The following is a 23,950-nucleotide window of genomic DNA, read 5'->3' as shown; positions in this document are numbered from 1 at the left end:
GATACAGTAAAGTTGTTGAATGGAACAAGCTGGGAAGGGCAGGTTTCCTATGCACCTATGGTGGTTATAATCTGGTGGTAAATGTGGGAATGAAAATGTACACAGGCATATTTAGGGAAGGTATCAGGAGGACTAATCTGGGCAGGGAAGTCAGAAAGGGCTCTATTAGAACCCAGTAAAAGCCTGCAGACCACATTTTAAAAATCCATACCATATCAGTCAGTGTCATCCACTTGTAGGTTTCTATGTATTTAATTTGTGATACGTTTGGTTTCAGTGATATAAGAACTATAAGGACAGTGTTATGCATGTAATAATGTTTCAGGTATCTATATTTAGGTAACTTTATAGTCAAATAGCTCAAATCGACATAGAGGCCCAGAACATTTTTCCCCTGAAGCTGATATGGAGGAGCAAGCAAACTAATGTAAAAGATAAAACAAAAGAATGGGAACCAAGTCATTTGGTGTCTATTCCTAGCTACTGGCTGGGAGCCCTCTGTGACTTGAATTCCCTAATTTGTAGAATATGATGCATAAAAAGTTGCAACGGGTTATTTTAGGGTTTTTAAATTAATGAGGGATACTTAAAGAAAAAAATCCATGTACTGATGTGAAAGTTCCAGAAATCATTCACAAGTTTATGACAGCAAAGAAAATGGGCAAAAGGAAGAGTGTGGGTACAGTGAAGGGAGAAATCAAGAGGCGGTGAGTGCCTGGAAACAGCGCTGTGCATATCAGTTATTACTGAGTAAATACTTGTTGGAATTTCCAAAGATGACCAAACACCAAGAAGGAAGTGGCTTTTTTCTTTTGAAAGTTTTATTACGGAGGACTTCCGACATGTACGAAGTACGGAGACAGCAGTGAGACCCACCAGGAGGCTTCCACTGTCACCACCGATGGCCCACCCCGTTTCCCTGGTGCCCCCCCCCCCGTTACTCTGCTGTCGCCCTAGATATGTAGGCACACACCTCGGAAACCCGAGAATGGGGAACCTAGGATTTGGCGTCGATGCCTAGCTCACTGGGTGGCGGCCTTCTGCAGCTTCAATCCTGCCATTCATTAAATACGAGTTACAGGGGGTTGCAACGGAATTTTTTTTATAAGCAACCATAATTAAAAAGGAGGTGGTTAAATAAGGTTCTCCTCATAAGGCTCTCCAGGAGGGACGCTCCCCTCATAAATCCAGGTCGGCAGAGCCCCAGGCGCTTCCCGGGACAACGCCCTTCAAGGCGGGGACCCCAGGCACCGTCCATGGGACCCGGCCTTCTAGGGCGCGGGCAGCTCCTCGCCCCGCCCCGCCCCGCCCCGCCCCGCTCCGGGAGTCTCCGCCCACCCCGCCCTCGCGCGCCCCCGCCGCCCTGGGCTCGAGGGCTGGGCTCCGGAGCGCGCACGCCGTGCGTCCCGGCCGCTCGGGATTGTCGCCCGGCGCGCCCCGGAAGGCCCGCAGTTCGGCCCGCCATGTTCGTCTCCGCGGCGCTCCGGGCCCGGGCGGCGGGCCTCACCGCCCAGTGGGTAAGGAGGCTCGAATGAGCGCGGGCGCTGCCGCCGCCCTCCCCTTCTCTCTGTGCCTCCTCTGGCGGCGGGCACCCTGGAGCCCGGGGCTCCAGACTGGCCTGCGGGCGGCGGCAAGGACACCGCGGCCTTCGACCGCTCCTCAGGGAGGGTCGGCCGTGCGGGTGCGAGGCCTCCCCTCGGCCGGGAGTGCGCTCTCAGGGCGGTCATCGGCCGGAGGGCTGGCGCCGGGCGAGCTCTGTCCCGGGGCAGCGCCGAGCGTGGGTCCGGCCGGCGGGGGAGTCCGCGGGCGTGTCCTTGGGCCGCGGAGGGGCGACCCCGGCGTCCCGGTGCCCGCGTTGCCCGCACTTGCCTTGTGTGCCAGGGGCTCGGCGAACAGCTGTGTCGCTCGGCACCCGAGGACGCAGAGCCCGCGTGGGCCGCTGAGCTCCAAGCTCACCTCGCTGGAGGCAAGGACGTAGACTTTCAGGTGGAAACACTCGTCCTCCTTGACTTAAAAATGCACATTCCAGAAATGACGGAGGGCCCACGGGGCATTTACCAGAAAGAAAGAAGCCTTTCCCCCAGCGGTAAAATAGAAAGCTTGAGTCAGTTCTCAGCAGGGGCGAGGGAGGCGGTGTGAGCTCACGGCTCTGCAGTTAGACCTGAGTTTGGATGCTGTCTTCACCACCTTTTTGAGCTTTGTGACTTAGGGCTTTTATGTTTCTCTGTTTCCTCAGTTGCAAAATGGGGATATTCCGCTTTGCAAAGTTTAGTCTTCCAATGAACATATGAGGTTCTGTTACCTGCTGGGCTCCAGGTAGCAACGTGGATAATAATAATGATAGGTAACATTCTGCGACTGCTTTCTAAGTGCCAAGCACTGCGGTAGGTAGTAACATTTTAAATCTAGTTTATGAGGCTTGTACTATTACTTCCCCATATTACAGTTAAGAAACATATTTAGATGATCCCTGTTCTTGTGGAGTTGATAGTCGTAATAGGACCTTAAAATTAAATTAGTGAACAGTGTGAAAGTACAGTTGGCCCTTGAACGGGTTTGTGCTGAGTGGATTCACTCAGAGGCGGGGTTTTTTTCCCAACAGTAAATAAGTACAATACTACAGGATCCGTGGTTGGTACAGAGGATATGGAGGAAGCTCATATTGGGAGGTCCGGCTGTTGTAAGTTATATTCGGATTTTCAACTACTCAAAGGGTCCATGCCCCTAGCCGCTGGTGTTCAAAGGTTCAACCGTACAGTGTTAGAGATATGAATAGGGTCATCCGATTTGGTTTGGAGGTAGTGTAAGATTTTTCCTGGGAACAGTTATGAACCGACTGGGGATGGGGTCAGATGAACTTGGGAGACGGTATTCTAGGTGGAAAGGACGAAATAAGAAAAACATTAGGAACAGCAAATAGAGTAAGTTTAAAAAATAGAAAACCCATAGTTTTATCAAACTAGAAATGACCTTAATGTTGACATTTTAATGTCTGCAGTTAAAAGACCTTACAGAATTTTTTTTGGTAAAAATCAGGTGGTATTGTTCACACTGCTGTTTTGTAGCCTGTTTTTTTTCCCCCATTGTACATTTTGAGCAGCTTTCCTTAGTAAACGTTTCTACACTGTCATTTTAAATGCTGCATAGCATTCCATTGTGAGGAATATTCTATAACTTCTATAACCAGGCCCTTCTAACCTTTTACAAACAGTGGGAAATCACAATGATTTAGCAAAAATAAGGAAAAATGTGAGTAGAGGTATCCCTAATAAAGTTCCTTTCCTGAAGGAGAAATCTTCAAGGAAATTATTTACATTTTCAAAGAAATTGCTTATTTTGTCATAATTTCTGCTTTATTAAGCTAGCTGCCAATTTCTTCAGCCACAGGGTTTTCAGCTCATCGTTGCTTAAAAAAACCCAGAATTTAGTGCTGTGCCTGGAAGACACTAATTGTGTGACTTAGAACCATATTTCTTAATCTCCTTAAACCTCATTTTTCTTTTCTGTAAAGTGCAGTGATACCTTATTGAGTGTCAAAGAATTGCCTAAAAATTGTGAAATACAAAGCAATAGATACCCAGAAAAGGTTTACTTCCCTCAGTGGTTGCCATGACTTTCTGTAAGGTTGACCCCACTTTACAACCCATCGCTGCCTCACTCCCTAGCCACTGTAATTAAATACAGTGTTTTAAGGGGTTGAGAGTGGTATTTTCAAGGATTGTGTTTTCAGTTTTAGAATTTTTTTTTTATTTATAGTTTTTATTTCTATCTTTTCATTCATTGAAGCTATTTTTCTTTATGTCTTTAAGCCTGGTTGTAGTAGCTTTGAAATTATTGTCTGGTAATCTCCATTGATTGTCTTTTTTCTTCAAAATGGGTTGTTTTCCTTTTTAATTTTTTTTGGGGGGCTATATCGGGTAATTTTGGATTATATCCTAGATGTTGTGAATGATGTCAGTGACGCTCTAGATTTTGTTAATTTCTCCAGAGTGTTAACGTTGTTGCAGGCAGTTAACTTAATTGAACTCACACTGCAGTCCAGCTTCCTTATGGGCAGCAGCTCAAGTATTGGTTCAGTTCATTTAGCTAGGCTGCTTTGAGTGTGCATACATGTTTTGGGGTCAGCCACGGAATTGGGCATTTCTCCCAATTTGGCCAAAATTTACTTGTTAATTCTTTCATAATGTTAGTAAAATCTCTTATATTTCTTTAATCCTAATTGACACTTTTAATTAAATTATTGATGGAAATTTCTTTGGAGAATATTTGTAAAACCTCCATATGTATATTTGAAAGTATAACAAAACTTAATTTTAGTGGTTAAGGCATGTCCTCAAGTCAGGAAAACCTATGTTTGATTTTTCATATATTTAGCTGTGTGATCTAAGGAAAGTTTTTTCCTTCCTTTGAGCCGTAGTTTCCTGTAAAACAAGGGGTGATAATAATACCTATGTGGGGGTTGTTGTGAGGAGTAAATGAGTTACAATATTTGTTAAGTTTGTAGTACAGTATTTGACAGAGAGGTAATAAGCATTTTTATTTATTATCATTATCCTTGAAATAGATTGCACAGTTACTATTAACTCATCACCTACTTTATTAAACTGAATGCATTGAAAATCTTATTTCCCAAGGATTTTTGAAGTTGTAAAAATACCTACTCTGAGTGTGCCATGGGCAGAGACTGGGAGGAGCCTTTGGTTTCCTCTGCATGCCTTTGCTCTAGACAGTAGGAACAAGTGGCCTTTGCTTGAGCTGGCAGTGGAGGAGGCTAAGGTAATAAGCTAGTAGGTATTGGTGAACAGTGAGAAGAAAGTACAGAGGGAGCCGACATCACTTTTTCTTCACTAGGAGATATTTCACGCGTGAGTTGTGACCCCCTGTGCAGTTGCACACATTTATTGTGGATTTAATCTAAATGTTTGGGGTAGTATCAAAGGTATATTTCTTTTCTGAGTTGGTTGCTAATAAAGAAAAAGTGTTTTTCAATAGCTTGCCCTTAGTTCTTTCTTACTAATTAGATTACTGATTCTGTCAGTTTTGTTTTACAGCTTCCTTGTCTTTTATTAAGGTGCCCTGGCTGGATGTGGCCTTTTATAATGCACATGTCTGATAGAACTGAAAAGTGAACAGAGTTAGATACTTCTAATGTTTGAGCAACTCAAGAAACTTAAAAAAGAAAAAAAAAAGAGTAGAGCCTGTGAAAGGTCCTATTCTTGGGGAGTGGGTAATAGAATGTAAAATTGTAATTTCTGTCATTTTTGAGCTATTAGTATTGTAAATGATGATAAAAGACAAGGGCTGGTAGAAAACAGAGGACTTAGATTCAAAAGGCTTGGGCTCAGAATGCATCTCTGTTGCAAATTGTGTAATGTAGTGCAAATTTCTGTTTCTGAGCCTAAGTTTCTTTAAAAGCAAAGTGGAAATACATAATAGTAACTAACTGTAGATTTTTGAGGAGTCAGTGAAAAAAATGTGTTAAGTACTTAACACAAAGCCAAAGCCACTCAAGGTTATTTGAATCCAAAGAAAGCAGTGGCACTATTTGCCTGCTGTAAGTCTTCTCCCTTCCTTCTGAAACATTCTGAAAAAGGAGAAAGCTAGAATTGCATCCCACTATTAATTCTTCACTATCAGATTATATTCTTGTTTGTGAAAAAAAAAATTACTTGAATTTTCTTTTGGAGTTCACTGAACTCAATTGGAATTCACTGAACTGTAGACATTTTCAGAGTCTAATGAGAAATGACTTTAGTCTAATGAAAAGCCTAGATCTAGTCTAAGGGGGAAAACTCAGCTTACCCTTCAAATCGGTCACGCCTAGCTAAGCTGTTCTTTTCCAGTTCTAAGACCAATTGGTTCTGGAATGCCTTTTTATTCCAAAGTGAAACTGAATTCAAATGGCCCATTAACTAGGGTAAAGACTACTTACATTCAGACTTTTCTTTTTAAATTGAAGTATAGTTGATTTACAATATTTTATTAGTTTCAGGAGTACAACAAGGTGATTCAGTATTTTTTATAGACTATACTCCATTTAAAGTTATAAAATATTGGCTGTATTCCCTGTGCTGTACAATACATGCTTGTAGCTTATTTATTTTGTAAATAGTCGTTTGTATCTCTTAATCCCCTACCCCTGTCCTGCCCCTCCCCTTCCCTCTATAATTCAAACTTTTAATGTCTTATTTATTCCTTTGCTGAAAATGCCTGATGTTGAAAGTACAATGAGTGTGGTAAGATAGGTGACGTTCTTAAAGATATCGAAAAGCAGGGCAGCTTTGAAAATGACCACATGCTAACTTGCTATGAATAACAGTGTATGCCAGTTGAAAAGAAAAAGAGGGCTAATACTTATCAGTTTACCATCACTATTTTGCTTACTTTTGTTTTATAAACAAATTGAGCCCTTTTTCTACTATTTTGAAGAGGTTGACTTTAGACATTGAAATTAAGTTGCTGAAATGCTGTGCTAATGTATATATATTTAGGTTTTCTGTAGGAACTGTTTTGTTCCATTTTGTTTTTTAGAACAGTTTAAAAGAAAACACCAGTAAATAGCTTGTTTGAAATAGGGAACATACATGCACCCTCTCTCTAAGTAAGAACTCTGTGTGCGGCAGGCTTTTTCATTTCTAGCCTGTCTCCCTGTCTGGTTTTCTTCATTAAACTCTGCTTTCCTAGATATACTCTGGTTTCTTCTCAGAGCTGCTTCTAGAGCTCTGATATCATCAAATAGTTTAATTCAAGTGGCTAATAATGTCATGACTTTTGTAGTCATTAGCTGTAAGAGCTAATGAGAGTTCTCCCACATTAGACATGTGACCTTGAGAGGTTTTTTTTTTTTTTAATCTATTTTCTGGAAATAATACCCACTTTTCATGCAAGTTGTATAAACTAAACAACATGTAAAAAGCTTAGTGCCTGTCACATAGTACTTGTAATAATAATAGCTGATGGTAGGTAATAGCTGATGTAGTTCTTACTACTATCCAGGCAGCACACTAAACACTACATGAATTTTCTAATCCTTACAACAACCCTTTGTGGTATCTGGGGTTGTTATTCCAATTTTGCAAATGAAGTAGCTCTAGAGCTGGGCTTTTAACCACTTTGCTGTGTTGTGTCTCTGCACATGGGGTATTTATGAAATATTAGATATCAGTGATACATTCCAATTTCTGAGATGTTAGAATGTGAAAAATGCAGTTTTTAGGAATGATGAAATCGACATTCTTATTTGGTGTTGGTCCTTTTTCGTATCACACCCACCATCAGAAGGACAGTGTTTCTAAGATTAGTTTGGTTGCATTAGACAGCATGGTTTGGATTGGGGAAGGGTCAGCTGGAGAACGGTAAATGTCCCGCCATGAGAGAGTGGGTAAATGGCCAGTAAAGTAAACAGAGAATACTAGGGTTCAGAAGTTTGAAGGATTGAGTACTTCCCTACAGTTGAGTTAATGCTTCCTTACTTTATTATGAAATCCTTTGTTTTCTGTCAGAATTTAGTTAAGTAACAACTCACTAATGTTAACTCAATAAAAATTATTCTTTGATTTAAAAAATGTATCTTCTCAGCTAAAGCGGTGGCAGGGACTGACTTGTAACTTTCAGTTTCAGTTAATTTTTTAAAACTTTATGCTGATATTGTTCTTATAGTGTTATTTGGGAATTGTGGCTTTAATTTTTTGGTTATCCCAGTCCATGTTCTGGATGGGCAAATTAGGGATACAGTCATGACCTTGTATTTAGTCACAGGTTGACTCTGAGGCAATTTAGGAGACATTGAATAAAAGTATAAGAACATAAACTATGTCCTTTGTAAGTGTTGCACTTATTTTAAGGAAAATTTATAATATATCTCAGACACAAGAAAGCAAAAAGAATATAATAAACACTGTATCCATAACTTGCTGCCTGAGAAAGAAAGCAAAACCAGCACAGTTGGAGCCCCTGATGCACCGCAGCTGGTCAGATTCCCCCTCCCCCTTATCCTGGCGTGTATTTTACACCTGTGTTTCCCATTCTGTGCCTGGGTCTTTTCTTGATGAAAGCAAGTGTTCTGTATAAACCTATTTCCTCAACTGAAATGCTATTTGGATCTAGGGAAAAGTTACATCTATGACTGTGTTGTGTTACCGCTTTTATGTCCTTCTCTGCTATGTTTGCCTGTGAACAGTCTAGCTTTCTGCCAGTTCCGTGCTTGGTTTAATCCAGTGTTCTCCCGTCTGTAGTTGGTAGAACTCAGAGCGTTTCTGAACAATAGTTCACTTGCTTTTCAGGAAGGGTAGTAGAGAAGGTAGGAATGGGGGAGCAGCTACAGGGCAAAGAGAAATGAATGCGATTGGAGAGAGTAATCAAATGGATTCCTTCCCAAACAACTGAGTTTGGTCAGTCTGCATAGCATCTTAAGCAGCTTTCTGAAAGTACTTTTATGGCTGGAGTTTCTAAACTAATTTAGTAAAGAATTATAAAGGGAGATACAGTTGATTCAGTTGCACATAGTATATGACTCATTTGTATAGAATGAAAACATGTTTATGAAGATCCACATTAAACGAGAGCTGGCAACCAGCTTGTTTCAGACAGAAGTGAAAGGCAGTAAGTTTATGGTACATTAGCTCTGCAATTGCCTGCCAAAAGCATGTAGTAGAAAGGATACCCTTCTTCCATTGACTCTTGTGTGTGACTTTAAACTTTCTTAAAATTTTAGGGAAGACATATAAGAAATTTGCATAAGACTGCTGTGCAAAATGGAGCTGGAGGAGCCTTATTTGTGGTAAGTAATTAGATTTCTTCAGAATGGAAAGACTTGGAAGTTTGGGTAAATACAACGTATCTTAAACACCAGTGTCTTTGGTATTTGCTGGCCATTGTGGTAATTTAAATATAGCTAATTGAATTCACTGCATTTCAGAAGGTTTTAGCTGAACATCTCAAGTTTAAATTGGGACCAGGGTATCTTTGGAAGTGAGAATTTAGGTTATTCCTTGGTGAAATAACAGCCCTGACCTGATTTCTGGTCACACTCGGTTCTTACAAACCATTCACGTTGTCTTACTGAAGATGCTGAGGCTAGAACTTGGGGAAATCCCCAAATGGCACTAGTTTGAAACTAATGGATTTTAGTAATACAGTGAATATTGGCAGTTGGCCTTTGTGGTTTTGGTTTCCAGGGTTTAACTGCAGGTAGAGGTCAACGAATTCCCCAGCTTGGTTGCATAATTCAGAAAAGCTAAGATAACGTATCCCTTCTCTGCGACAAGATACATTTCTCAGGATTTAATCTAGTGTTTAAAGGCAATTTAGTGGACTTGTACAATGATTCAGTTTGTGATACAGTTTTGGAAAATGAAATTCCTAGGCTGAATCTTAATAAATGAATTAGCCATACTATTAATAAGTAGATTTCTGCTTTGTATTTTATCATCTTCATCTAAAAACATGAAATTTGCCACCTATTTGAGATCATTGCCCAAAGTTTCTGTTTTCTTTCCTCTTTTATGTCCTTGAAAAAGCAGAACTCTGAGACTTAACATATTAAGGGGTTCAGTTCTGTGTTTACCATATATACAAAACATTGATTGATGTAGGTGTTAATCTCAGTGTGACTCATTTGATTTCCTGTTGACGTGCCATTTCTTGTCAGTATTTGAAGAGGGCATGCTCTTTTTGGAGAAGAAATGAAGCTAGCTGTTGGCTAGTTTCTTTTGTGCAGGGAAGAGATGGTGCTTTTGTACCTTTCGTAAGGTAGTAGTTTGTTTGACAATCTGATGCACTCCTTAGGAAATGCACATATTTTCACACTCAAAATTTCATGTCTTAGTTTCATAAGGCTTCCAATAATTGGTAATTTTTGTAATTAAATTATATTGGAAGATCCTATTCTCTAATCAAGTTGGATAATGCTTTTTTGGTTTTTTGATCCTAAAATTACTTCTTATAACCTATAAAGGGTGATTTCAAAAACTTTTCTAAATTTTTTAGTTCTGCTAACATTTTGGTAATCATGCTGATCAAATGTGTATTTATTTAATAATGAGTTTAGCTATTCGTTTTGATGGAGGGGTAGGTTGATACAGATCATGTTGGATTAAAGTGAAGAAGTTAAACAACTGGTAGTGGTACAGTAAAGTACAGTTTTCCACACTTTTGTGGGGACTTTGGTAACTTTGGAAAACATTTTTTTCCCTTTATAAAGCACAGAGATACGCCTGAGAATAACCCAGATACTCCATTTGATTTCACACCAGAAAACTATAAGGTATGACTAAATTAACATTATAATTAATTACAAAATACTTAGTGTCTTCCAGATATATAAAAGCAGGTGCTTTTTCTTTGATACAGAGGATAGAGGCAATTGTGAAAAGCTATCCAGAAGGGCATAAAGCAGCAGCTGTGCTTCCAGTCCTGGATTTAGCCCAAAGACAGAATGGATGGCTGCCCATCTCTGCCATGAACAAGGTACTTCATTTTTGCGGTAGTTTGAAAAGAGAGATTGTGTATGGTAACTCCCTTATGTAGAAGTTCCTCTGACAGTCCTTAATGTCATAATCTAGGAGTGTGAAGCCCTTGAATCATTTATATGTTTCAGGCCTCAATTACGCTTATGTTTTGTTGGTTCCCGTAATAATGCAGAGAAGAGGAGGGTAGAGCTTTTATCCTTGCAGGAAATAGTAAAGGCGTTACAGTGGAAGAGGTTTTCTTTTTTTTCAGTCTTTGAGAGAAATGGCCATAATAGTAAGATAAAATATTCCAAATATGTATAATTTGCTGTAAATATACCCTGAAAATGAATGTACTGTTTAAACTAAAATTAGAGAAAAGGATCTGCTCACAGCTAACGTGAGTCTTTTAAATATTTTGGCTACAGTCTTTAACAAAAATCTATATAATACATGATATCTACAACACTTGATTATGGCACCTTGCAGTCAACAACCTACAGAAATCTCATGGGTGATGCATTTAAATAAAGTTAGTATATTCATGCATATTTTAGGATTCATTTTTTTAATAGTGTTTTTCAGCAGTGATCCAAATTTCAAGTTTATTCATATCCTATTACTATAATTACAGTTGTGTATGGTGTTACATGTTATAGTGTATTATTTACAAAGTAGTGTACAGAACCTTTTGTTACTTGATTCTTTGGAGAATCACACAAGTAATAAGCCAGTGTGATATAATGGGAAGTATATTTGGTTTTGAAGTAAGAGAGCTGGTTTTTCTCTGGACTGACTCCCCGTCTGCTGTGAAGATCTTGAACTAGAAGAGCTCTTGCAGTTACTATGTTGTAATTTCTAAGTGGCAGAGCTGAGACTAAGTCATTCCAATTCTGTGCATTTTTTACTTGACTGTTGCAGAGATTCTGCTATACTTTTTGTTCCTTTTCATTTTCTAAATTTTATTTAGTCTGTTATGTTAGACCATTATTATCTTTCTTGGAGTATAGGAGTGTCCTCAGTTTATCTAATGGAATCCCAGATGCAGATTTGAGGTACAGCTCGTTGACCTCTTACTTGCTTTGTATAGGACTCTAACACCGTTGTGGACCCATAGTGTTTTTTTGATTATGGAAAATGGTATAAAGCAAGTGTAGTTACTACAATACTTAGTAAACATAGGTGCTTTCTTTGTTTTCAATTAATCACATGTATGTGATTGGGAGTTTTCTAAATTACATTGTTTTTATAATAGCCAACTTTCTAAATAATGATTTAGATTATGTTTCTAATCATAGATACTGTTTTTGCAAAAATTTATGTTTTTAATAATGGCAAGCTTGTTGAAAGTCTTGCTGAGTGGAAAGCTTAGTAGAGCAAAATAAAATAAATGAAGAAACTAACGTGAGAACATTTCAAAAATACTGTCCTGTTCTGTCTAGAATTACGTGTGTGTGTGAGAGGCAGGAAATAGCTTATAGAGAATAGAACCAAGAGTCTTTTCACTTTACATTTGAAACTTCTAATGTTACTGTTTCTTTGCTCCGACCTCTCTCACCCCTTAAAGAAAAGCCCAACCTTAACAACAAAAGCAAAATCCAGAAGCTCATGCATCATTTCTTTAACCATCACTAAGGCGTAGGGAGGTATGCAGCAGCATCCTGGGGGAGCTTTTTCAAGTTAGACATCTGGCTCTTACAGCTATTCCAGTGGTAGGGCCCCAGCGTGTATTTTGAGAGAGCTCCCCAGATTCCGAAGTATAAGCCTGGTTTATATCACCAAATTAAATTCATCACATTTACTTTATCTTTCACAAGTCAGCCATGATTAGATGTCTTTTGAGAATACATTTCCTTTAGAAATCTTGATATGAGAAGGTTTAATATATTTCTCATTGGAAATGCCATTCAGTGAGTTATTTTTTTATGTCAAAACCTGGATATGTGTATAATTTTTAAGAATGCCAAATAACAAATCTTAAAACCTGATAGGTTAATGATATTAGATCACCTAAAAGATGGTAGCCTGGATTATAGTCATGATAGACAGTGTGTGGACCAGTCTGAGCAAACAACTAAAAAACCTCGCTTTCTTTAACAGACTTGCCCTGACCAAGAAAATTGTACTCAGATAGAATTTTCCTTGGTCCTGAATTTCAATATGTCAAAACAAATATTTTCTGTAAATAACTTGACATGAAGGGTTGGGAAGTACTAGTCTAAGATCCAGCTTTTGTAAAGAGCATTGTGATAGGAAATAGAAGTAGTCTTTTGGATTGTTCTGGAGAGCTGTGTGTGGGGGTGTGTGTGTGGGGGTGTAAGCACGTAGGTGTATAAACCAGTACAGGCTCATAGGTGAGCTTTGATTCTCAACCCTCGTTGTGTCGCCGTATTATCTGCGTGCACTGTACGTCACCAGTAACATCAGGGACTTTTTGAAAAAAATTGATAAAAGCTTAAAAAGGTATAGTTGTTTAATATTGCCATTTTTTGCCATTTAGAAATTTTAAATTACAAAATATGAGTTGAAATGATCAAAGTAGAAATTCTTAATAGTGAAAGACAAATGTTTACTAGAGAAAAAGAAGATCCTTTTGCAGAAACGACGAGTGGGGTAGAAAGAGGAGAAGAAAGTGCTATAACCATGAGCTTCTAGGCTGTGTGTGATTTAGGTGTAAAAGTTAAAGGATGATACATTTTATGTTACATCTATCTATTATAATTAGTACTTCATTTAGTGATGTGTGCTTATTTCTCTAGTAAGGAAATCTCCAATTCCCTTAATTCAGAACAGTTTCATTTCACTTTCACTCCTGCAGTAGAATTCGTCTTCCACTCCAGAGCCTGTGAGGATTGTACAGATAAGAACACAATTGTAGATCAGGTTCAAGCATATCAAATTGTTTATTACATTGCAAATGGAGAAAGGGTTGAAGTGGGAAAACTTTTCCTATAGGAGATGGAATTGGGAGATGCTGCTTAGTGGCAAGGAGGAATCTGGGCAAGAGACAGATTAGGAAATATGGGAGTGTCCATATGAAATATATCACCTTTAAAAAACAAAATCTGGAAAAGAAACAAAAACAAAACAAAAAGCGTTGAAGGATTTATACCTTGCAAATATCAAATACAGATATAGTTTCTGCTTTTGCAGAACTTTTCTAGTTTTTACCAAATTGAAGCAGTGTTGAAATTAGGCTTTTTACAATATACATAAAGCTCAATTAATAAACATTGTAATCATAGTATTTTAAAATTTCCTAATATTTTAGGTTGCAGAAATTTTACGAGTACCTCCAATGAGAGTCTATGAAGTAGCAACTTTTTATACAATGTATAATCGGAAGCCAGTGGGAAAGTATCACATTCAAGTCTGCACTACCACGCCTTGCATGCTTCGAAACTCTGACAGCATACTGGAGGCCATTCAGAAAAAGCTTGGTATGAGACATTATAACTTTTATGAAAAATAGAAGTGACTTTCTAGATTTGGCTTATTTCTGTGTACATTTTCCAAGTTTTACCATCATTCTGGATCTGTATTTCACAGGTAAATTTTTGCCTTACTGTGTTTACCCACCATTATTTCTTCTTATTTTTAGTTTTTCTTTGGTTCTTAAGTTTCTAAGCTGAGTTTTCACCTTTTCTAATCATTGAGTATGTCTGAGAAGCTTCTAGAAGTTTTAAAGCTTTCATTGTTTATACAATTAAGTTTCACTCATTGTATGGTAGCATGTGGCACATAAAGAAGTGACCGTATTGTCCTTGTCTTCTTCCAAACAAGACTTAGGAGAAATAAGATATAAGAATAGCAGGAATGCTTGAGGAAGGAAATGTGGAATAAGGCGTTTTTCTATATGAAACTGCCTTTGCTGCATTTATCACTCTACAATATCAAATGAAGTAAAAGGAAGTGTCTTAATTTTGTTGTCTCTGAATATAAAGTACTTGCATGTTGTAAAAATAGTTGGGCAGTATAGAAATACATAAAACAGAAAGCTGAAGTCTGCTCAAAGTCCCATCCCCCAAATCTGTATTGTTCTTCCTGAAACACAGCACAGATTAACATTAAACTTAAATAAAACAAACTTAAATTAAAAATGCCCCCTAAAAGGTACAAATTCTGGTAATAGTTGAGTATATTAGTTTTAGGTTTGAATTTAGTATTGCCTCAATTTTTCTGTTGTTAAGTTATTCTGCAGTTACTTTCACGTATACCTATCTTTGCACACGGGTCCAGTTGTATACTAAGGTTGTTTACAAGAAGTAGAATTGCTGGGTCAGACTTTACTGTATTTTGTCAAAATACTTTTCCTAAAGATACGGGAGTATGCATTTCCCTCACATTCTTAATGACCTTTGATATTAGCAGTTTTCAAAGTCTTTGCCAATCTGATAGTATGACTGATTTCAGTAGGTTGCTTTTCACAATCAGAATGAAGATAATCGTCTCACGCGCTGCTGTGTATCAGTAAACGGCAGTGAGTCCCCTGAAATTTGATTGTTTTTAAGGAAACCACTTAAGAAATCTTTGAATGTCCTATGATAATTATACAGAGTTTTGTTTAATTTAAGAAATTTAATGCCTTAAATACATTTTATGTATCTCTGTAGTATGTTGGGGATTTTTTTTTCTTCTTAAACTGTATTGCTATTAAAATACAATCTGGGCCTTACAGTGATTATTTATATTCTTAGGGATAAAGGTTGGGGAGACTACACCTGACAAACTCTTCACTCTTATAGAGGTGGAATGTTTAGGGGCCTGTGTAAATGCACCAATGGTTCAAATAAATGACAACTACTATGTGAGTATTTCACTTCTACAAATTAAAGTTGTATGATGTCATATGTAAAATATTTTAACTATTTGGTTTCCTGTCCTCTGGATGTTGGTTTCTGAATTATTTAGAAGAAACTGTTGGCTTAAATATCTAGAAGGTTTTTTCTGGTTTCCAAAGTTTATTAAAAATCATAATAGAAAAACTTTACATAAAAATATGTCAGTTTTAGCTTCCACACTGTTACCTACCAGCAGGTTTTTTAAAAAATCATTATCTTTAAGTATTTTTGCACTTTTCTCCAGGGCATAATGACATATTTTTAAACCTTTTAAATAATGAAAAATTTAATAATTTACATATAAGTACAAAAAGTAACCACTAAGACTTAATATGTAATAGCATTTTGTCACACTTATTTCAGGTATTATTTTTATCATTATTATTATATGTAAAAATAAGGTATAGATGTGGGTATACCATCTCTACATCCATCTAAAATCCCATTCCTTTCCTTTCCTTTCCTTCCCAGAGATAACCACTATCATAAGTTTAGTGTGTATACTTCCTATGTTTTTTAAACTTTTACAATCTATGTATCCAGGCATACTAATACAAAATACTATATTGCCTGTTTCAAAAATTTTGTAAAGATGATATCATACCTCTAAGAATTGGTTTAGCTGGATCTCACAAGTTTTGATATGTCATATTTTTGTCATTTAGTTCTAAATATTTTTAAATTTCTGTTTTGATTTCTTCTTTGACCTGTTTTTTGAAAGCGTTCTTAATATCTAAGTGTGTGGAGTTTCCTAGTTATCTTTTTAAATTGCTTGCTACCCTAATATCATGGTTTTGATTCATAATATCTTGTTAGCTCACAGTTCTTGGAAATCTGTTTTTGGAAAGTCTTTTAGGCCTGCACTGAAGGTGGATCCTTCAAGAAGGGATTCACTTTGCTTCTCTCTTGCTCCTGGAAATATTACTAGCCCCTAGAAAAGCTCCTTTACCTACACCCTCCTCTCTTCCCTCAGTGTGTAAGGTTCTGGAATAGCAGGGTTTTTTTTTTTGAGAGAGAGTCTTAATTTCTAGTTTACCATTATATTGAGGGTATAGCTTTTTGGGGTCTTAACTTCACGTGGTTTGGATGATCTCCTGTGGCCTGGGCATTGTCCCTTTCCCCTCTAGGCTATGAAACCTTGAAGCCAAATTTGTTTTGGTCGTTCCACTTGTCTCCCTGGGTTTTCTTTGCGTTTTTGGCCTCTGGGTATTTTATTCTTGTCAATGTCTTGATGGTGATAAAATTTTTAAGTTTTTGTTTTTTATCTTACCATTTTTAGTCGCTACAGCAGGACATTTAGTCAGGATAGCTAGCCTGCCATAATGCCTAAAATGGAAATCTACAATTTTTTTTAAATGAAGATGAAATTTTATTTCTTTGGCCTTTTAGATTTCTAGGATTTTTCATTAACTATAGTGATTTTCTTCATTTTAATGATCAGTAATTGAAATTTCTTACCTTCTCTATTTCTCATGCTTTTAAAAAAGGTCCTTTAAAAATATGGCAACAATCTTCTCTTTTCCCGCTTTTCTGCATTTTACTCATAATCATGAGGCTCTTGATTTAAGCAGGAATTAGACAGTCAGGGCTTTGTATTCAGCATTGTAAGTTTAAGTATAGTAGCCTATGGATTTATGCAAGAGATTCTTTTAGTTAGCAGTGGTATGGTCTCTGGCAAGGCAGTTAACTTTTGCGAATCTCAGTTGACCAGTGAATAAAATGAAGTAGTCGCATAAATGTTGACTGGATCCTGATTAGGAAAAAATATCAAACACATTTTGAGGATGGTTGAGTAGATTTGAATATGGACTTGACATTTGATCTTATGAAGGAAGTATTATTGTTTAGTTAATTGGGTGTGGTAATGGCATTGTGTTATTTAAGAAAATGTTCTTGTTCTTCGGAGATGCCTGCTGCAGTATTGGGGTGAAGTGTCATAATGTCTGCAACTTGCTTTTAAATGATACGGCAAAAAAAAAAAAAAAAAAAAACAACCCAAGAGACATCTGTATACATAATTGAAATATGGCAAAGAATACGGTTATTCATGCATAGTTTTCAAATTTTCGTAACAAAAGAGTTGGGGGATAAAATCATTAGATGAGTTTGAAGATTCCAGTTTTGAGATTCTGAATGTCTGTTGAACCCTAAGCAGTTTGAAGCAGCTTATTTTTATAAATGTTTAATTATTAAACAAACATTAAAGCCTGTGTGGCTAGGGACTGGAGATACCGTATTGAATCACGATTCCTCTAGCATGGTACCAGGGTCCTAGAAACATTTTCTTAAGGACTTAACTGTTTTGGAGGGGGAGAGGGGATATAATGTAATTTAGGCATTGTTTTCTCTTACTTTAATCTTGCCCTATTCTGTTTTGTCTATCTTTTGATTAAACCTAGGGTGCAGCTCGGTGCACAAATGTGTTTTAATTGTATTATTTTAAATAACAGAACACTAGCTTGAGGTAAGAATTTTACACAGGTGAGCAGTTTACCAAATACAGAGCTTCCCTGGTTGAAATGGGGATTGTAGGGTCAAGATCACTAAAAGAAATGTGTCAAAAAAGATTTTTTTTTCCTTTTCCGTTTGAAAATTAAGTGAAGTTTGAAACAGGGTGAATTTCACCTGGGAAAGAAAGAGGGTATCACTGGGGTATTAGATGTTTAGCCTAGGGATAGATAATTCGGCATCTGTGTTTAAGTTCTGTGACTGCTGCTGCTAATTACTGTTTGACCCTCACTGTTTCTTCAAGGACATAGGATTTGTTGAGCATGTGCATGGCACTGTTCTTTTTTATGTATTTTCTCTTTTAATCCTCCAAACACTCTGAAGTAGGTTTACCAATGAAGAAACAAACTTGGGGAAGCTGAGTAACTTCTAGGATTACTAGTTAGTAAGTGTTGGAACTTGAACTCAAATGCAGCGCTCTTTCCCGTCAAAGCACTGCTCTGTATTGCCTCTTCAGCTGCAGCTCCTACGGCACACTGCAGTTAGCAGTATATACCATATATGGGGGTGACTCAGTTGCTGCTTCCTTGGTAACTAACTTGTGAGCTGAGACAGACAATAAACTGATACTAGGGATTTACACTGATTTCAATAGTAGGATGTAGTTTTAATGTGACTATTGTACTTTTCTCTGGTAGGAGGATCTGACACCAAAGGATATTGAAGAAATTATTGATGAACTCAAGGCTGGCAAAATCCCAAAACCTGGGCCAAGGTATCCTTTTATTTCTTTTTAATAAATTTTAATGACTTAACCTAAATTAGTCTTTCATGTAAACTTAATTAAAAAATTTTTATACCCTAAGTTTGCAGATGTTTTCAGGAGCCTTGAGTAATACCTAAACCAATTTGTCATCTAAAGTAAGGATTTTTTTCCCCCTCCCAAACCCTATTAGATAATCATCTGCTATGTACATGAGTATTTATAGAGAAGGGAAATTTACTACAATAGAAATCTGTTCCATTGTTTAAAAGTTCATACTGCCAGAAGCTTGACCCAAAATCTGTCTTCCTTCTAATTTCCACCTAAAGGCCCAAAGGTTCTATGCTTTGAACAAACAGAAGATAATTTTTATACCTCTTCCAAATGCTCTTTATTACATGAAATAGCTGTCTCATCTTCCCCTCTTCTTTTTCTCAGATTTAATATCCACAGTTGCTTCATTGTTTTTCCTTATGTGACACAGTTTTGGTCTCCTTCCTTTATAAGTCTTCTGGTTGGCTAATGGCTTTCTTAATGTGGTGTTTAAACTAATCATCATATATGAGATCCGTACTGAGCAGTGCAGAGCATTGTGGGACTGTCTTCTTTTTCCAGACATCATGCTTGTAATGCAGCCTAATTACATTGATTCTCACTTCACATGCATTACACCATTAAATTGTACTTATAGTCATTTAGAATGCCTAGATCTTTTTCAACTTGAACACTGTTTATCCAGGCGGCTCCATCCTGCAGTTGTGTTAAACTAATTACTTTTCTTTCAATTATGAACCTGAACTTTTACTGCTAAACGATCCCTCCCATTCCTTATCTAAGTGTTCACATTACTTAAAATTCTTAATACTAGCAAATATTTGCATGGTTTTATACAGTTTTAATCCCTTAGTGTTTTTTCCTGCTTATGTCATATAAAATTTTCCTTCTCAACATATTTGTAAGTTTTAAAGGCCATATAGTATTCCAGTGTATTGAGAGAACCATAACAGGCTGTTTATTCCCGTTTTAAAATATGTTTTCCTGCTTTCTGTTATGAACAACAATTCCCTGAGGCTGGATTGCTGGGTCAAGAGGGTATGCATGGTTCTGTAGTCTGCATTCTAGAAGTACTCGCTCATTGCTCTGGCCAACGAATAACTCTTCCTGATCAGAAAGAGAGGTCAGTCCAGGATGACGTAAGTTTAGTAAAAGGCAAGCTGGACCCTACTGACTATTAATTTCTTTTCTAAGAAACATGTACTTCTTTCAGCACTTGAATTGAATTTGCTTAAAGAGGTTTGGCATTCTCTTCCTAGTTTCTCACTTTATTGGGCTACCCTTAAAACATTTTTAGGAGTAAAACATTTCCATTGTGAAGATCATTCTCCTTTATGGAGGCTATTGAAGTGAAGCCTTTCGTCATTTAATATTACAGTATCTATCCCTTACTTATTCTTGCTTCAGTTGTAGCTTCTCTCCACCCCACTCCCGAAAAAGAAAATGTTCATAATATTTTCTACCAACTTCAAGTTGTTTTTAGGCCTTAAATGTTTTTGAATAAGTTCATGTCACTCTTGTGTTTGTTCTTAAACCCTTAACTTCTTTCAACTTTGGGGGCTTGTTTTCATATCTTAGATGCAAATTTCCTTGCGAAATCCACTTGGTTTCTTTAAAAGTCTTCATTTCTTCTGATTAGGTGCCGTTTATAATTCTGTAGTCATACTTTTGCTATCTAGAACCTCCTCTTTCCCTTCTGAACTTTGTGATGTATCAGTGACAACAGTAATTCAGCATATCTCTTGCCACACAAATAGACAGATAGTTGCTTTGTCTGTTGCATTCCCTCAGCATTCATTTATTTCAGAAACATTTCTGGACGTGTGCTTTGTACTTGGCACTATTTTAGGTTATGCCTGCAAATTATGAACAAGGTAAAGTCGTCATATATTTTATAGTCTACTGATAGAGATAGACAACTAATGTAATATCTGAGTAGTAAATACTATGAAGAAAACATAAACATAGAGAATGACTGGAGGTAATTAAGTCAGGAGAAGTCTTTCTGAGGTGGTGACTTAAAGTGACCTGAATGATACGCCCAAAGGAACCATGTACAGATCTGGAGGAACAGTGTTCAAGAGGGGGAGGAGAGGGTGAGTTAAGATCCTGGAGAAAAAGTAAGATGATAGTATGGTTGCAGTAAGGTGATCAAGGAAGAAACTGGTGGAAGGAATCAGAGAGTTAGGGGCCTAGTAATTTGGGTTGAGTCCTAAGAACAGAAAGCTGTTTGGAGTGTTTTCAGTAGGGGATGATTTTGCTGATATTATTGTCCTACTTGCTGTGTAAAGAATAGCTTAAAATTTAGTGGATGTTGTGGGACAGAGGAATTATGAGTGATTTCTAGCTTTTTGATCTGAGCACCTCAGTGATTCCTTAAAAATGGGGATTTGGGGTAGAGCAGGTTTGGGGAATAAGTCACTTTGTTTTGGACGTGCGAAGCTTGAGGTGCTACTTAGACATCCGTGATAGTGTGCTGAGAGGTAGGTAGGAGACTGGGACTTAGCCAGTAGATTAGGGCTAGCAATCTGAATTGGGGATTCATCAGTTATCTTAGGCGGTATTTAAAGCCACGAATCTGGATGAGATTATCAGGGGTGAAATTAGAGTTTGTTGTTGTTTTTAATCTGGGAGATACTATAACATCATTGTATTTTAACATTAATAAACAGGAACTAAGCACAGTTAAGCATTTTCAACATCTAATAATAATAGGCATGCTGCTTATCAGTAATTGTAAATAGTTCTTCAGTAAGATTTTTTAACAGTGTTCTAGACTTAAGCCAAAGACTTTTGAATTATTGGTCTCTCAACCTATTTTTATTTCCTACTTAGCTCCTCTTATTCTACTTGGTTTTCAGTAATTGCGGAGCATCCATCAGTGGTGTCATGTAAAGACTGTATTTGCACATGGTAGTTCTAGACTTTCTCCCCAGCGTAGGAAATCAAGAACTTTCCCTCTTCTTCCCCAAGTTAATTTCTTGGATAGTGAGAGAGATTTTGATTACAGTAATAACCAAAACACAGTTTTAGTTATTCTTTAAATTAACCAAAGCTGGTTAGTTCTTTTCATTAGTATTTTTATAGTAAAGCTCTGTGCTTAAATATTGACAGAGGTGCTAGTTTTGAGTCTTTGAGTGATGAGAGAAATTAAACTGGTTCAACAGTAACTGATTTTTGAGTACCTCTATCAGGTATACACTGGCCAAAATTAGTAAAGATTGCTATCTCTATATAGTAGATTAAATTAAATTTGTAGGCTTTACTGCAGGATTTTACAGCCTTTGTAGTATTTTAACGTGCATTTTGTGAATGGTGGGGGCTGGAGAAAGTTTGCAGACAGGCATAACAGAGGACTGGAACCCCACTTTTTCCCCTAAAGTATGTTAGACACTGTAATTTCATGGAACAAACTTTAGGAAACTGGACCAGATTATTCTTCAAATGACTTTCCTATATAAAATTCCATATTCTTGTGGCAAGCTCACGTAGTATATGTGATTAATTCTTTTTATTGTTCCAGAAACTTAAGTTTTTTAAATCTTCCTAAAATTGGTCCTTTGTGTTGGTAAAGATGGTAGCTGAGCTTAATGCACAAGAGGGGAATCTAGTAAAGGAGAAGAAAAGTCCTCCGAAAGTGATTAATTGTATTATTTTATCAGCAGTCAGAGAGCAGCAGGTGTACCTCTTACCACTTAACATTTAAAAAAATTTACAAAGCCAAATACTGGTTGTTTTTTTTTTAAACTTAAATATTATTTTGCCACTTACCTTACAACTTTAATTTTAGGCTCTGACAATACGTGGTGACTGCTTTTTTTGATCTGTTTTTCATAGTGAATTTGTAATGCAAATATGTTAATTTCTGACTTTGTAGGTATTCTTTGTGGTAATACACTACTTAGTTTCTTACATTATGTAATGCAATAGTTTGAAAGATCTTATAGATGATTTTGTGGTATCATTTTCCTGTCCCCTCAACAAATGATTTCCTAGGGCTCTAAAAATAGACTTATAAAGATTGATGACAGAATGTGAGAGGCAAAGCCAGAAGGAGTAAAGAGATTTAATTGAACAAATTCTTCAGCTAAAATCTGCGGCAGGAACCAGGTAAATGAACAAAGCCAGGGAATAAGAGGGTGAAACAGGAGTAGGTGCCGAGTTGGGCTCCAGCAGCAGAGGTCAGACAGGGCAGAGGCTGAACTTGAACGATGACCTGGGAAAGTATGTGTGGGAGTGAAAAAAAGACAGACAGGTTTGTCCACCTCTGCACTGCCTCTCTTCACAGAACGACACGGAGACCTGTTCATGTTTTCTTTGTGGCTGTGGTAGCCACCCTGGTCTAGAACCTGTTTTTGAAAAATTAATACTAATAATTTAGCCTTTAAAAACATATATAGTCTTCACTACTTATAAGGGACAGCTTCCAGTTTCTCAAGGAATCCAGTTTCTGTTTCCAAATACAATGTATAAGTGTGTGTCCCTGTGACAGTGGATCTCAGTCAAGATAAAATTCAAATATAAAAAGAATAAATGTAGTGCTCTAGTTTATTAAAACATGATTTAAAAACGTGCCCCCTGGGGTTGGGCATTCTGCTGTGGTTCTTCGCCCTGATGTTGGGCACACGCTGACTCTCCCAAGCCTTGGTTCTGCATCTGTGAAATATTGTGGTCAGTTATCACTTGTCTCACGGTGCTGTTGTAAAGATGTAATGAGCTAGTGATGTATGTACGCTGTTTAATATGGGGGGACTAGTATTACTGTTATTTTTCTATTTTTCATATTTCATATTTTTATGTCTGTTTCCATGTTTAACTTTAGGAAGAAAAATCTTGCAGCAGTTGTAACGTTTGGATTAAGTAACCCATGCTAGTTCTTGGGTGAAAAATGTTTACTTAACTGGATTGTTGTGAGATAACAAGTATAATTTTTTTAAGCAAAGATTTATAAATGGTAATCATTAATAGTCAATTTAATGTTACTTTTCCTTTTAGGAGTGGACGCTTCTCTTGTGAGCCAGCTGGAGGTCTTACCTCTCTGACTGAACCACCTAAAGGACCTGGCTTTGGTGTGCAAGCAGGCCTTTAATTTATATTCACCTGTAAATATGTCACTGGAGAAATAAAATATGAATCTCCTATCTGCATAAACTTTTTATATTTGTTCATTTCCATCTGTCTACACCTTGGTGATAACCTAGCAACTTGCAGCTGTAAGTACCCTGTTAGAACTTCAGAGCATCATTTTAGTCTTCTGCTATCTTTGGCTAACTATGAAGACATTATTCCGTAATCTAGTTAACAGTTATTCCAACATCACCCATTTTCAACATCACCCTGCCACTTTTATCAATAATACAAGATTATTATGAAGTAAAAATTCTGTCCAATTTCTA

General features: G+C 37.3%; 1 protein-coding gene across 1 annotated transcript; it reads left to right on the top strand.

Moving 5' to 3' along the window:
* The first annotated feature begins 1,352 nt into the window (after window positions 1–1,352).
* On the top strand, window positions 1,353–23,705 carry NDUFV2 (NADH:ubiquinone oxidoreductase core subunit V2). Its single transcript, XM_032467456.1, has 8 exons — window positions 1,353–1,517; window positions 8,714–8,779; window positions 10,202–10,264; window positions 10,351–10,467; window positions 13,720–13,888; window positions 15,146–15,255; window positions 18,436–18,512; window positions 23,550–23,705. Exons 1-8 carry the CDS (start codon window positions 1,464–1,466, stop codon window positions 23,641–23,643), a joined length of 750 nt encoding a protein of 249 aa, XP_032323347.1. The 5' UTR covers window positions 1,353–1,463; the 3' UTR covers window positions 23,644–23,705.
* Window positions 23,706–23,950: the final 245 nt, after the last annotated feature.

Source organism: Camelus ferus, chromosome 24 (assembly GCF_009834535.1).
Source record: "Camelus ferus isolate YT-003-E chromosome 24, BCGSAC_Cfer_1.0, whole genome shotgun sequence".
NCBI classification, from domain to species: domain Eukaryota; kingdom Metazoa; phylum Chordata; class Mammalia; order Artiodactyla; family Camelidae; genus Camelus; species Camelus ferus.
This window is presented reverse-complemented; position numbering and strand designations above follow the sequence as displayed.